The 16,292-nt window shown below is 45.2% G+C and overlaps 1 protein-coding gene across 6 annotated transcripts in view; it reads left to right on the top strand.

Annotated features, from left to right (window-relative positions):
• Positions 1-16,292, top strand: part of daam2 (dishevelled associated activator of morphogenesis 2) — a 133,235-nt gene that overhangs the window by 28,442 nt on the left and 88,501 nt on the right. For 4 of the 6 annotated variants that reach the window (XM_061743115.1, XM_061743117.1, XM_061743116.1 and 1 more), the window contains exons 1-2: positions 753-991; positions 14,743-15,027. In XM_061743115.1, coding sequence (XP_061599099.1) covers positions 14,860-15,027 — 168 coding nt within the window. In that variant the 5' untranslated portion in view covers positions 753-991; positions 14,743-14,859. Of the gene's footprint in view, positions 1-752; positions 992-1,061; positions 1,194-14,742; positions 15,028-16,292 lie in introns of those variants that run through there. The other 2 variants (XM_061743114.1, XM_061743113.1) reach the window with 2 other exon arrangements.

The following is a 16,292-nucleotide window of genomic DNA, read 5'->3' as shown; positions in this document are numbered from 1 at the left end:
CTCATATTATCACAGCGGCGGGCTTTGAATCTCCTCCTCAAACCTGTCAGTGGCGGGACCCTTCGGCGAACACGCCCCCCTCCAGTTCCACGCTGACATCAGTCTGAGATAATGCTGCCAATTCCACCAGAATCTTGTATAATGGAGAGTTGCCTCACCTTCTTCTCAATGAACTCTGATTGGATCTCGGGAAAATCCTTTTCCTGTCTGAGTCACCGGGCTAATTACTAATGGCAACAGTTGGCATGGCTGTGCAGCTGAGACCTCATGCTGGCGTGTTTGTGTGTGTGTGTGTGTGTGTGTGTGTGTGTGTGTGTGTTTGTCAATGATGACGATATAACAGGAAAAGACTTTCCTTTGGGCCTTTCGTGTGTTATCTCACCATCCACAACCTTTCTTTAATGCTCACTCGCTGTGGGAATGCCTTGGGTGGAGTTTGGGTTGTAGACAGGGTGGGAAGCATAAGTCAGCAAGGGTTGCTTCCGTTCATCTTGCCCTCTTCCTCTGCCTCACACACACACACATACACATACACACACACGTACACTGTACACACACACACATTTACATACACAGAAAATCCACCGCCTTGTAGCTGACATCCACATGGACGCTGTCATATGCTGGGGCTGGAATCCAGAAAGGGAGGGGAAGGGAGGGAGGGGAGATGAGGGATCAAAAGACGGGGAGGGAGGGGGGAGTGAGAGGGGACAATGTCAACAGCTCAGCTCCCCAGCACAGTCAGCTGAAATCCAGAGCTCGTCCCAGCAGCTCACGGGACAAGAAGACGGCAGATTCGCTCAGACTCTGCTGAGGCATGGAACCAGGACCTGAAGCTCACGCCCCAGAAGGTGGAAAGACTTCCCTAAAACCAGAGAATGCAGGAATGCTCTAAATTTCCTCTCTGAGCTTGTTTTGCGGACTGGCTATTTTCCGTATTGCGACTCGACACAGGGACAATTAATCTCTCAGCGCAGCTCTTCTGAAGTGGGTAAGTAGGAGACATTTGATCTTGACACTGATGCCTCTAACCCATCCTGGTCAGAGAGAAGAGCGGCTTCACTGGCTCACGCTGAGGGAGACTTTCACACGGGGCTACACTGTAGATGTTCAGCCCGGTTGGGTCTCGTGCTGCGTCCTGCTGCTCGGCTCTGCCAGGGAAATGCACATTACAGCAGCCAATAAAATAAACAGTAAGTCACAAAACTCAGAAAGCTGCAGGGCAACAAAGTCTTCAGTTCCCGCCTGATAGTTTCCACATTTTCTGTTTTGATCGGAAGGGCAGTATTTTTCACTTATTAATTTTAATACTTTGGCTTTATAGGTCATAAACTGCAGCAAAAGCTGATTTGTAAATGCATGCCGTCGTCAAGTTTGGGCTCTTTATTCAGCATTACTGACAGAATTTCTTGCCAAACACACAAGTTTGCAGAGACAATGTACTCCAACAGAAACCTCTTTTGTTTGTGATGATTTTCCCAGAAGCTGGACTTTTAAAGTGGACATAGTATGAGGAAAAATCTGATTTCTTGTGTTTGGGAGGATTTATGTACGTGCCTGAAATGACTAATGAAACAACTCCAACATAAGCCTTTAGCTTTGTATGTTCGCCTTGGTCTGACAATTAATAATTTAGTTAACTGTTCAGATATGCAGGGTTCTGTGACATCACAAATCCAGCACTAAGCTGCAACTCTAATTTCAAATGAGGCCCAAATAATGAAAGAAGGCAGCGGAGTTGCATAAAAATGTATGTCTCCACCCCCTAAATCAGCTGCTGTGTACCAACCTCTACAGACGTGGTTGAAAAGGAAGCTCTTGTAGTGTATCTTTGGGGTATTTCGACCAAATAATGGCGTTGACGTTTCATTGAAAACTCAGGAAACTGTAAACTGGTGAAAAAAAATGTACATCTCCTTTTTAGTAGGGCTATGAAAATCCATGAGACAAACATCCCTTTCAACATTTCCAGGGTAAAAAAAACCCCGAAGAACCATCCATCAGTGTTGTCTTTGTGGTTTTGGATTGTGAACAAGATAAAAATCAATTTGGACCACATTAAAGGCTTACTCTTCAGCCTGCTGGAAATCCTCCTGCGTTCACGCGCACCCACAGGGCCAGCAAGAGTGACATCACTAAAACATTTAACATAGTAGGAGAGCATTAGCAAAAGTTGACAACTTGCATACTGTAAGTACACCTTCTGCTGCCGTCAGCACTTGCCAGGGTTTTCATATTTTAGCGACTGTCATGTATGCATGAGCTGCTATGTCAGGATTAGAGGGAGTTGCGAGGGCAGTTAGCGATCAACAGCCGGCGTTTCATCAGTTCAGATCTGCTACCAACTGGTGACTCGATGGGCTGTTCATTCGCACGGAGGAGGGGAGATGAAGCCTGCAAAGCTGCTTTAATCTGATCTTTTGGATAATCATCATGTTGTGTTTACAGTACACTGGATGCAGTGTTTGAAGAGCAAAAGTCCAGGAGGCTTCAGGAGGAATGCTACTGCTCCTCTGCCTCGCTGGAAGTCCCCGAACTTGAGCGTGTGTCAAATGGTGCTATTGTATTTGTGCCAGTGACACACTTTCTGTGGCCTATGATGTGTAAGCATATCTCCTCTTTACACTGCCTCAATTCAGTGCAACATTACTGCAGGCTATTTTAAAAATATGCTGGTCACTTCAGAGGGCTGTCCCTTTCTGCCTCGCTAAAAGTGTCCCAGAAGAGCATTCCAGACATTACCCAGAAGCCCTCTGTTCCTGATGCTGCAGCTGTTGACCTTTCACCCAGGGAAGACTGGTCACTTCAGACTGTAGTGCAAAGAATGATTAGTCAAACAACAGTAATGTGACAAATATACACATCCTCTGAGAACTGCTGGGCTGGCGCTGAAGGCCGGCGGTCTTCAGTGTAAGCCGGCGCAGAAACAAACCGGAGAACACTTGTGAAGGATTTTGCTCCCTTTGATAGTTCAAAAGTTGCTCCTTTCAAAAAGAGCTGGAGCTTCTCAAGCATCTGTGTAATTTGGACGAGTTCACCGTACTGATGGAAACAGTTCATTCCTTCAAAAAGAGAGGGCTCTGGGGTTTTGGGAGAACTCGGGTTCTCAAGGAAGACCAGCATTCTTGCTTCCCAGAGAGTCATGGTGACCAGCTCTGAAGCTGTAACTGTGCCAACTTCTTTCACATACATGATATTGCATGTTTAGTTGGAGAGAGCTCGTGACTCTGGCGCGTTCCTCCTATGTGAAATAAGAAGGCAATTTGACACGGCAGGATAGCGCTTTGGGGTTCGAGGGAAACGGGTGCCAAGTATTGGATTTCATTTCTGAGTCCTGTTAATACGTGGGAATGTTGGGGCTGCTGGAATGTGGAGCGGCCGGCTTTCTTCCCATTCCCAATATTAATAGCATAGTGATCCAGTGTATTGGATGAGCAGAGATTCATCCGTTGCCCGATGTAGAACTGGGTCAGCAGTGGGACTGTGCCTTTGTTTGTCTCTCCACCTGATTCAACCTCTGTCCTCAGCCAGCATCAACATCTGCATGGCAGGAACCCCATGCGGAATTTGGCTTATACTGTCTTTGTGCAACATGCAGATTAACTTCAGAATAGTTATTAGTACTAAAGCTTAACGGTGAAGATGCTGCATGAAGTGGAGGAGAAAGTCTCTCTTCAACAGTGGCATATAAACAGGTGTGGCATCTCTGATGTGTCAGACATCACTCGTGCAGATCACTCAAGTTCTCTGCTTTTGCACGGTTTGAATTTTCATCATGCAGCCTGTGTTTGGAGATGTCCGTGGCTTCTGTGGAGGGATTAACATGTTGATAATGATTTGCGCTGAGCTGCACCCATGCATGTTTGGTTAGAGCAACAAACTCAACAGCACTGTTGTAAAAACCTCCTGCTACTTCATGTGGTCTGCACCATAATGAATGTTCCTCACATCAGGAAAAGACTCGTTTTTTTCCTTTTTTTTAATGAATCAAACTAAATTAAATGGCTTTTAATGACATCCCTGGGGGATTGGAAAAGTCTCTCCCTCCTCTTTTTCCAGTGGTTGTAGTTGAGGCATTTCCGCTTCATGGGTGAGGTGGGTTACTATGCCTCACGGCTTTGTTAAAACCTAACAGCGCTTGTACAGTATGTTTGTTTTTCAATGAAGTCGCAGCCAATAAGACCTCTGAGAATTCTCCAGTGTTACTTATAAAAGACCCGACAGTTTAAGAATGACGGTCGAGGCTTAGGTTATACTGCAACGTACTGATCCAGGGAACAAGTGGTTGGACACATGACTGCTTCAGTAGAGGTGGGTCATCTGATGGTCTTGCATTCTGGGAAAATGAACATCATCCATTTTTCAAAAGAATGCTTCATTTCAAAGATTGGATATAACCTGACTTGGCTTTGATGTCGTGGACTTTTGCTCATTAGATGTACTTTGTATCTCTGAAAATAAACATCAGAAAAATTGCAAAAATGTAATAGAAAATCTATGAAAAATTTCACCTCTTTTCATCTAGAAGTTTCAAAATAAAACCGTGGTCATGATGGCTTTCTGTCTGCTCCGCATCAGCCTCGTTGGCCGGTCATCACACGGTATCGGCTGTTCTTTGTTGTTCATCATCCTCTGGCCACTCTCTGTAGGCTGTGAACTCTGGGATTTCCCACAACCTTTCTCTCTATTTGGATTGAGAAATGCACAGAAGAATATCCAACAATAAATCGGGCTGTAGTCTTGTATTGATGTGACAGGCTTGGTGCACAGGCAACATGTGTACAACATGTGTACAGCTCTGTTCACATTTTTGATCACGATGCTATCCCCAAAAGGTATCACATGATATTTGGTCCAGATGTCCCAACCCACCCTATATGAGAGATGCTGCCATGATTCTCCGTATATACGATTGATTAACTTGTGCAGAGGGTGGGGTGGGAAAATACCTAAACAGCATCATTTCAAGTTTGACCCACAGTTATATTCAGTTGAACGTGACTGCAGTATCACAACAAGGACAACTCCGGCTGATCTGAAGGGCGAGTTGGGGAAGCTGGAAGTGCGCGACTATGTCAACTCTGCGGAGTTGGTACAGGTTAAATTAAATCAGTCATTTTATGTCAAAAATGAATATTCCTAATTAAAATGTATCGGTTGACTCCTGTCATCACGGAAGTGTTGCTGATGATGAATCTGATGATTCCATCTCCACGGTCAAATCAAGCTCTAAAGCCTGGTTTACGCTTCTCTAGACCACAGACGCGTTCTCAGGTTAAACTCTAAACCTCAGTTTATCTAAGGAAAGGTCAGATGCTCTGCTTTCAACTATGTGACAGCTGTTTGTAAACAAGGACGATGAAATATGCCTCTCTGCCGGGCTGTGATTGCATGTGCCCTGGAGCCTGTCTGGAAATATTTAACCAACACTATTAACCACAAGCTATTAAAGTCATTAATAATAATTGTGGTTGTTGGCTATTTAAGTGGAGGAACAGCCGTCTGGCACTGAGTCAACTCGCCTCCTGAACATTGTTCTGTTAAGCTGGCATGATGAGTTTAACAGAACAATGATGAGAGACGTGAACTGCAACTGGAACCTGCCATGTTGTTACACAAGTATCACTCCACTATGAGGTTTCCTGGTGCATGTTTTGCCGCTGACCCGGATGGCTTTGCCCCAGACTGTGTCCCCGTGTCGATGTCTGGCGGCGCAGCACTCGGTTCAAAGGTTCTCGGCTGTCTCACCCTTTCAGCTGCTCTTGGCCGCTTGCGAGGCTGAAAGGAAGTGATTGAGGGAGAACATAAGCAAAAGAATGAATAAAAGCAGGAGGGCGTCTAAAGGGTGGGTTTCCGATTCTCTTCTGATTGTTGACTCTCTTCCTGGAAGATGCACGTAGGCATAATAGCGCAGGCGGCCCTTATCAGTAACCGCCAAACCCTTGAGGGCACGTGTGGATGTAGCCGAAGCAGAACAGATGAGTGTGGTTTCATACTGGCTGGACAAACATTCAGCTCCGATTGTAATGCTGTCAGGTATGATGTAGTAAAAGATTTGCTTTAACTTGTTTGCCAAAGGGCCCAGGACCCTGGTGCCAAAAGAGCAAACATCTTAGGGATCAGATGTACATGTACACTCCAGCAACAACCTACCCTGCCGGGCCTCAGCACAATGGTCTAAAACAAAGCAGACTATCCTAATTATTTTATGAAGGATAAAAAAACAACTGTAAATAATCCAAAGGAAATAGTCAATGAGTTTAATATATACTTCTCAAATGTACAGTAGGTTATAACTTGGCAAATGAGATTGTGGAGCCTGCAAATAAGGAAGGCATAGTAGATATAGTTGAACGGAATTATTATACAGTTTATATAAGTGAAGTTAAAGAAATAGATATACTTGATATAGTGCATAATTTCAAAGATAAAAAGTCTGCTGATTGGACAGAAATAGATATGTCATTAGTTAAAAATATTATAGTAAGCGTAAAACCACTGACCTACTGTATATATGTAACCTATCATTTCAAACTGGAATCTTCCCAAATAAAATGAAAACCGCCAAAGTAATACCCATTTTAAAAAAAGGAAATGACACCTTTTGAACAACTACAGACCAATTTCCTTGCTGTCTCAATTCTCAAAAATAATAGAAAAATTGTTTGTCAATAGACTTGATACATTCATAGATAAACACAATCTGCTGAGCAATCATCAATATGGGTTCAGCCTACACCTTTTCGGCAAAAGCAATGTTTATTTTACTTTTTTCATTTTGTTTTCTAAAATAACTTGTACTTGTCGAAATAAAGACAATTCATTCATTCATTCAAATCATCTGGCCTATTGTCCTGGTCCACACGAGAGAGCCTGGCTGCGTGTGTGATGAAAGCGCTGACCTTCCGACATGAAATCCCGACAGAATGTGTGCTTTCAGAGCAAGCGCAGGAATGCAGCGCATGCAAACGCAGCATGAAATAAAGGCAGTTCCTCAACTGTCAGCTCTGCTCATTTGTCAGCTGAGGCTGGAGCTCGCTGCGAACCGCCGAGACTTTCCCCGAAATAGATGGCTGATATCATGCCGCAGGAATGCACGATATATATGAGCTGAGAGCTCAGCATCGTGTGCTTCCAGATCGTTGATGATATGGAAAATGCAAAGAGAAAATATGTGTAGCGCTTCCAACACTGACAATTAACTCTTTTGTTGACGGTTTCTTTTGCGTTGTCTTCTTAAAAACGGCATGGAGGCTCCCGGGGGAGATGTGGTCATGAGCCAGAGCGTGTTGTTGTAAAATCAGCTTTTCTGCATTAACGCCATCACAAAAGAGGAGATGAGCTTTGCCAGAGGCACTGATTCAACCCCCGACCATCACAGAGCCTGACGATTGTACTCGCTTCTCACAGCAGTCTACTTTTCTTCCTCTTTGGGCCAAAACTTGAGGTGACTCCAGCTGACCAAACTTACACTTTCCCAGTGTATGATGGTCCCTCTCAGAAGGCTCCGAGCTCAGAGATGACAAAGTAATGTTTTAAGCAGCATTTTTCTATGAATCCGTTATAGTGCTGTATGGCCTGGCTGTACTGGTCCTTGTAGGAAAGTGTTGTGCATGCTAAAGACACATTTTTTGTTCATGTGGTACTCATGAATGACGGTTTTTCGTGCAGCCCTGAGGTCTGAAGGTCAGCGTCCACCGGACGGCCACAGCCTCTACACGCTAAAGTTCTTCTGGATTCCTTGAACTGAATAATAAAGTGTGGCTTCAAACCCTCCCAATCTTTCTTTGAGGAGCATATGACGTTGACAGAGTGTAGATCCTCCACCCATGACTCAGCCTTTCATGGATTCTGCTTTTGTACGAGTCATCAGTCTTTATGATCACATGTTGACATCACCCGCTCTAAATAGCACAAGTAACTTTTGCACTGGGTTTCAGGCCTGAAAGAGATGTGTATTAATAACTGACATGAAGTAAATGAGAAAACCCACGATGCGTATCTCGGGTAATAGTGTTTTGGGATGCACGTTGACGTGGTTTAGACCATGGCTGTATTTTGTCATTACTTATGCTTGTTGTCTCAAATCAATTATATATCATTCCTTCCCATGAATCGGACCACCCGTGCTGCTCAAGCGCCTGTAATTGAGGAAGTGATGGATAAGTGAGACGACTTTTATCTTTGTTGTGAGAGAGAACAAACAATGGCGTGTGTGTGTTTGCCTTAGTGCCTCTGTCTCGTGGTGCAGTAGGGGCAGCTCGCCCATATGTTGCTCTAATGTAACCAATTAGCACACAGTGTGGCCCCTGACTCCAATGAGGTGAGATGTCTTGTGTGTGCATGTGCCTCCCTGAGGCAGGAGAGCTTGGCTGCATGTTGGCTGCAGAGTTCGTGGGATCCGTGGGAGAATGGATTTTCAGGGTCCCAAGTGATTTGGCCTGCAGCCAGTGGTTTTTAGTGTGGAGGAAAGCACCAAGGGGTGAGCCCATTAGTCACTGGATAGACAGGCAGACAGCAGAAAGGGAAGGCTGGGCACGTTGGAGAGGGGAAGTCTGGGGCAACGAGAGCCAAGACGTGGCATGTCTCCAACATATTCAATGGCACGGGACGGGTGAATAGCTACTTCATGTCGAATAAACAGACTAGTTCACTTCCATGTCGAGAGACATGAAACTCTCACGCAGAAGCACCAAACCACATAGGGGGGAGCATGTAGACAGCAAGATCTTTACTTTGTACCAAACACGTTGGCATGCCAGATGACTTCAGTCCACAACGTTTATACATGACGACAGAAAAACTCTGATTATCACATAAGTCTGACTTAATGCGTGTGAGCATTTTAGTCTGATTGAGCTCAAACTAAAGCGAATAGTCTGACTAACGTACACACACACATGAAGGCAGTTTAGTTGCCTGCAAATGTCCAACTGGAATGCACCTGGCCTACGTGCTCCGCGCTTCCTGTCCTGGTCTTTGACCTGGAAGTACTGGAAGAAGCTGATTATAGAGAAGGAACAACGACCAGAGTGTACATGGTTTACGAAATGCACAGCGCTGTAGGTCAAAGTCACCACTCGCCACCTCTCACTTTTCACTTTCAGCTAAAGCAAATACTCATCCGTTGTTCTCGTGTATTGTTCCAGACAAGCCTAGTGCGACCGACTTTAGTCAATTAACCATTTCCCCAAAGAAGTGTCCCCTTTTAATAGCCTCATCAAGCTGTGACTGCAGTGAAGTGACTCACTGACTTAGAAGTTGTCATCTTCTGTTGGCCCATGATGTCTTCAGCTTTGCGCCGTCGTTGATGTGCCGTCAGAAACATCCTCTTATACGTAGTACTCACTGGGGCAGAGTCCGCCTTTCCTTTCCAACACCACGCATGAACCCCTACTTTCTCATGAGCTCCTAGCATGCCAGCATTCTTCATTTTAATGAGCAGGAAGCTGATTCAGCCATGTTTTCTGCCTCCCGGTAGGTGATAAGTGCTTTTTCAAATGTCTCCAAAGGAAATATAAAATGAAAGTACTGAAGTCACCACATCAACGGGAGCCAAATTCTAAACATGTGCCCAAACCCCACCCTTCCCGTCTGCAGCTGCCAAAACAAAGCCAGTTCCTTTAATGTGCGCTGCATTTTGGCATCTCGGTGGCGTCTGTGCCAGCGTGGCATCGCTCCCTCGTCTCTGGTACCGGCTGCTTACGTAAGCCCGCCTTGTCCTCCTCCTCTTCCACGGCCCAGCGCCCCGATGGAATGGTCCTCATTTGTGGAGCTCAGAAATGATGCATGTCCATAAAAGTGCACGCCACAGACTCATCTCTGATCTTTTATTCAGAGCCTCTTCAGAATACATGCAGCTCTTTTTTTTTTTTTACTTTTGCTCACTCCGCTCTTTTTTCTTCGACTTATTTCTCTTTACAGCTGCTTGGAAACAGATGGATGAAATAAATGGGAGGTTAGGCTAAAATCCAGTCATCTGTCTGTGTTTTTTGTGCATGATGGAGGGGCTAGGTAGCTGGAAAACAAATGACTTGCAAGCACAAACGGCAGCATCTTGTTTTATTTTAGGTTTTGCAACAGTCAGTATTGTGTTGTGTTGAGAGGCAGATGCTGAGGAGAGAACTTAAATCAAGCAGCCACACATGTTTGGAGGATAGATATTGTTCTCTCTTCTGCACAGTCACACAATCACACACCAGCAGCAACAGCAGCTCATCTTCTCCTCCTCCTCCTCCTCCTCCTCTTCCTCTGACCTACTTCCCAGCGCTCAGGATGAGGTAGTAGTCTGAATGAGAAGTGGCAGCAGTTTCTCCTTGTATCCTTCCCTCCCTAACTCGTCTCCTCCTCATCTCTCTGTTTGCTCGGTGCGTCTGCACTCTTCAAAACCGGAGCAGGAGGATGCGTTGCTCTGCTTCGGGTTTCTATGTGGTTTGGTATCCGGGGCTGTTTGTCCGCCTGTAACTAGATCAGAAGCTTGGAGTAGTTTTGTCTGAATTCAGCACCAATGAGCGCGGCTCCCATGATGGCTGTTTTATAAAGTGCATGGATATGTATTTTTCTTGGCAGTATTTTTTGCTATAAAAATGTGTCTGTTCACACATTCTCCAGGCATGGCTGTGTGAATGCAGGCGATTTCTGTGTGTGATGAGAACTGGTCGACAGTAACAAAGCCCAGAGTAGCTACTCATCCGTCTCCAAGTCTGGCGCTGAAGCCGATGGTTTATTTGTCCCCAGGTTTATTCCACACCAACTCCCCCAATACCCAGAATGTGGATTTTCTTGGAACCCCAAGAAAATCCGCAAATACTGATCGGCCTTCTGTCCGTCTTTCTTTTTTTAGTTCTGATTTGATTCAGACATATATCTACCTATAACTGAGATACATTTTCTTGAAAGTTGCTGAATTCATGAAGTAAACTATTTTCCTAAACGTACATGATCTTGAAGTTAAGTGTCGTGTTTGTGGGTCCTGAGATTTTCTGCACCTCTTCCAGCCTTTTTGAGACACCCCTGCAGCACTGTGACTAAAACACCTGATCAGGGAATATCTGTCGGAGAAATCTTGTTCCATTGATCATGCAGGGTTCTGAGGATTAGGAGAGTTAACGGTTGTGTTTCCATGACACTTTTGCTCAAAAGAAAATCAAATCCCTAAATCTGTGAATAAGGTGGCGCTGCAAGGGCTCGGTGTTTCCATTGAAGGGTGTTTTTTGAATAAGTTTGATTCTCATAACTCCTGCGAGACGTCTCTTCAAAACATCAAAAAGGAAAATCTCAACATTGAAGAAGATGGACAAAACATTGTGATTGCTGCTACTGCTGTTGAAAGAATAGTCATAGGATGATTATTCAGAGGTAAAGCCCTTATGTAGTGTAGTGTACATCATATAAACATGGCCAAAAACCGCTGTTAACTAGGTTTTGATGACTTGAGACTGACCGGCTACGTCACATCCAGCCCAGCCAGACGTGGAAGTGCACAAAAAGTGTTTCCATTACACTTTTGCGAATAAGTGGATAATCGAATCGCCTCAAAAACCACATCCAGGAAGCGCATAAGGGTTCATTCATTATTTGGGAGTTTTTTGGAATTGGTGCCATGTCCATTAAATGATTTCTTTTCCGATATTTGGTTCCGGGGTTGATGGAAATGCGCCTGAAGTCAAGGTGCACTCTGGCTTCTGGAAGAGGAAGGTGGTAGGGAGGAGCAGAGGGAAGAGGGGGATTAAAGATTAAAAGGGTAGATGGTGAGCAGTGGCAGAGAAAAGTGGCAGATGTTACTGTCAGAAGGGGATTGTTGGAGGGAATGGAGTAATAAAAGATGACAAGGCGGGAGGGAGAGGATGCATAAATGAAAAGCTCAGAGATCAGCCTTAGAGGGGGGGTGGGGGAGGGCTCTCGGGTCTCACGAGGCAGTGAACACGGTCGATTGGGATTGACGTGATAAAAGCTACACAGATAGTCTGCTTTTATAACTGGATACAACGTGTGCTGCGTTTCGCTCTGCATATTTAATGTTTGTGTGGATTTGGATTGCTTGGCCTACTTGGACTCGGTTGGAAGCGGCCCAGCAGGACAAGGTTGTGTGACCTTGTTTGTGCAGTGTATCAGCTGTATGTCATACTGAAATTCATCTGATGCAGGTAAATGTGTGCCCTCGATACACTCTGCACATAGTTTTGGAAAGTATGAACCAGTCTTTTAGAAAAAGCGTATTATTTTAAATTGAGAGCAGGCTTCCTTCATTTACTCTCGGATATTCCACCGTTCAGCCCTCAAAAGTCTGCCCTCACTCCGAGAACGGCTCTGCTGCACCCTAAAGCTGAATTTCTGAACTAAACGTACCTGGAAGGACATGGGGGACACCAGCATCGTGTCTCTGGGCTGGATGTCAGGGAAGGTGTGCAGGAGAGCACAGACACGCCGCTCGGGGTGAAGCAGAGCGTCTTTGCATGTCAGCAGGGACTTTCTGAGTTCTGTCTGTTCAGGCATGAAAGGAAACCCAAATGAAATACTGCAGTATTTTGAGAGCCGAAGAAGATATTTCACCCAGTTTTTGTCTGAGCTGTAATTTTTCAGGGGGAAGTTATCGCTTTCTGTTTCTTCGGAAGTCGTAGTTGGGAATGATGAGTTCAGCCGTAAAAAACATGGATGATCACAGGAAGGTGACATGCTGCTGTGTACGCTGTATTCATCACAGGGAAACGACAGCACAACACCTCCTCTGAAAGAAAGCGAGCCGTACCATGTGCGTGCCGGACTTATTTTCAAATTGAAGCAAACTCGTAGTAACACTAAAATTAGCTGGGTGTTCACTTTGTTGATGCCAGTAGCTGCAATGTTGGAGTCAAAGGTGGGATGGAGGACGTCTCTCTAACCTTTTCTGAGTGGAGTTAAAACATCGCTGTTTAAGCACAGCTGTTTAAGCAAGGTGGACTTCAGGATGCAACAAAGTTCACTGATGTGGTGAGAAGGAAGTACCATTTTCAAAACAACAGGTGCCACATTTATCTCATTCTGACTTGGGATGTATTCTGAAACCTGGGAACCTGCTTATCTGGACGTGGCCGACAATCTTTAAAGAGTGCTATGAATCAGCTCAGTGAGTTGAAAAGATCAGGGAGGGAAGAAAAAACCCCAAAACATACCGAACCATGTCAAGACAACATGATAAACTACTGTCCTATCAGTATGTGGGGCTGAGTAACGGCTTTGCAGCTTTATTTCTTCCCACACCACCATGCTTGCTAGAAGTGCACCGATGCACACCGTGAAACATTCCCCTCTTAAATATGTGGTTAAAATGACTAATTTAAGAAGTGGCACAGAAAACAATCCCGCTGATTCCTTGTTCAACAAACGAAAGAAACCTTTGGATGCGTTTCATTTAAAAACAGCTTCCTGTTCCTTTTTTGGCCGTTCCTTTGTTGCATGAGAGGAGAGGCATAATGGAGATGTCGTGTTTTTTGATCTTTCCCTGTTTTTGGAGCTCGTGTTGAGCGCAGAGCATGTTCATAAAGAATTTACCATGCTGCTAATTTTAGAAGGCGCAGCGAGAACTCGTTCACCCTCCAAACGTGTGGGAGGGATGGCGCAGAATCACTCAACATGTAGTAGATTGTGGCTTTTTGTGGAAGCTGAAGTCGTAAAGTTTTCCTAGCACACCAAACAGATGAGCGTGAGGCTCTGGTCATCATTTAACACTTGCTAGTCGTGAGCAAGTATCAGACAAGACATTAAGTTTTTTGCATTTATAATGTCTAAAACTGTGTTTTTTTTAAAATTCTATTAAAAACACTTCATAGACATTTTTCATTGGTAGCGTAGACAAATAGCTCCAAATCGATTTCTTTATTGAATAATTCTCTTGGGTTTGCATGTCCATGATATTAGCATAACAAGCGAGGGCTCCATTCATTCACAAATTTGGAGCCGTGGAGGCCGTGCGCTGCTGCGGCCGTCTTCTGGCGCCGTGCGCGTCCCTGGACAAAGTAAAGTGTGGAGAGTGTATTATGATGACAGAGTGAAGACCACCCATGTCCTTTTGTTGCGCCGAGGAAATCCTCCGAGGGCGTTCAGGCCTCTGCTCCAGTTTTGTGCTGCTCATGACCGCCAGCACACACACGCATGTGCAGTTTGTTTTCATGGCTGCATCAAAGCAACCGCTGTAGAAATGATGGCGGTGCGTGGCCATGACTGCTGCCACCTGCATTCTCTTTTCTGGTTCTTCTGTCCACACAGCAGCGACGGCTCCACCCCACACATGGACATAAATATGAGAAAATCCAACATTAGCATTCTGGGATGGAGTGGACATCAGCATTTATTGTATTTTTTTTTTTTTTGATGGCGTGATGTTTTCTTGCTAGGATTTTTGTGGCGATGCAGTTTTCTGCAGGTTGTTGTTTTATTTTTGCATGTTTGTTTGCCTGTGGTGGCTGTTGCTCATGTATTTATCCCAAACAATGTCAGGCAGCTGGAAACCAAAATAGCTTCACTGCCTCGCCGCTGCAGAAAAAGCAGTTTTTCGAAGGAGACGTTGACCAGACACAGACCGGCATGCAGCTTCATTAATTGACTCCAGGCTTAATCTTTGTTTGAAGTTGTGTTTGATTGAAATTGGGATGAATTATTCAGCAGACGGCTCTGTACTTGTTATTCTTAGCCACGCTTGCTCTGCGAGACATCTGGGACAGTCGGCATCTCTCATCCTCTCCCTTCTTCTCGCTTCTTTTGCAGATCATGCCCCCTAGATAGCAGCCTCGGCCTCCTCTCCACTCCCCCCCTGCCCCTTGGTTCCGTCCTCCGCCTTCCTGGTCCAGCTTTGCCACTGCCACCTTCATCACCGCGGCCATCATGCCCCCCAGGAAGAGGACGCGGCCGGGCCTGGGCTTCCTCTGTTGCTTTGGCAGCAGCGAGCCCCCGGAGATCAACCTGAAGGACAGCGTTCCACTTCAGCTGCTGGAGTTCAGCGCCCCCATGCCACCTGCAGAGGAGCTGCATGCACGTTTCTCCGAACTCGTGGTGAGTAAAGAACTTTTACACCTGATTACGCCGGTAGGATCGTGAGCTGGGGGCTGTTTCGCTTATGCAGGAGCATCAAAAATAAACCTCATTAAAAAAAAAAGGCTTTGTAAACTAAAAATATAAACAATGCAATGATTTGCAATAGAGCATAGAATAAAATCTGGTTTAAACTAAAGAAATGTAACGTCTGCAGGAAAAGTTAGGTAATTTTGCATTTGAGCAGCAACACACCAACAACATATGCATATATGTTCTAATGTTTAATAAAACGTGGTTATGCGATTTGAAAATCATTGCATTCCATTGTTATTGACACAGCATCCCACCTCTTACAGAGCTGGTGTTGTACACGTGTTCATGACTCAGTCTTAGAGGATGTGCTGTTACTTGTGAACGAACTGCCAATTAGTGCTCTAAGTGCTACAGCTTTAAGAGTCGACAGGAAAAATTAGCAGACTGATTGTTTCTGCAAGACTGATCCCACATTTTCAGGAGGTTTATCAGCTTCAGAAAAAAAAGCCTCTGCATGTCTGCTCTTAGCCATCTAGAGCATGCGTTAACGAACCTCTTCCTACTGGTCATACGGAGTTGAAGACTACTTTTCGAACTGGAAGTGAAAAGTTTGTTTTTAAAATATTAATTTGCTACAATATAGTTTCTTTTCTTTCATGTCGAGTGGCCCGATTCTTTCCCTGTGCGTGTTGCTCATTATCCTGAACAAATAGGATAATAGGATCAGAGACAGGAATTAGGATGGTTGGCTTTTGCACAAGGCATCTTGATGGTTGGCTGAGGCCATGCCCCCCCCCCCCAAATCACTGGCCCCTCTATCCACAAACGCAGAAGCTCATCATCTCTTATTAGTGCAGCCCACCACTTGTTTGGGGTGCAGGTCCCAGCACAGACCGGTCTCGTCGGCGGAGGCCCGTACCAGTGCCAGGTGGATTTAGCGGAGCTGACTTGAGCCCGTGTGCTGTAGAAGAGGATCATGGTACAGCTGTCAGAATGAAGAGTTCTGCGGTGGTTTCAGATGCCTTGCTGGCCATTTTGGAGATGTTTCTCTGAGTCTGTCGAGTGCCTGTCCCGTCACCTGTTTCAGTTCCGTCGGTCTCCATTTCAGTGCCTTTGTGGCTTCCCTTAACGTCATATTTCCTGTGCAGTTCCAGCTTTCTCAACATAATGTTGAGCAGGATGACTGCTGACTGCTTCCCGGGAATGCTGAACATCGTTGTCTGCAGGATATATCACTCCAGGTGGTACAT

This window comes from Cololabis saira, chromosome 16 (genome assembly GCF_033807715.1).
Source record: "Cololabis saira isolate AMF1-May2022 chromosome 16, fColSai1.1, whole genome shotgun sequence".
NCBI classification, from domain to species: Eukaryota; Metazoa; Chordata; class Actinopteri; order Beloniformes; family Belonidae; genus Cololabis; species Cololabis saira.
Note: the sequence above shows the minus strand (reverse complement) of the source record. Positions and strands in the feature narration are given on the sequence as shown.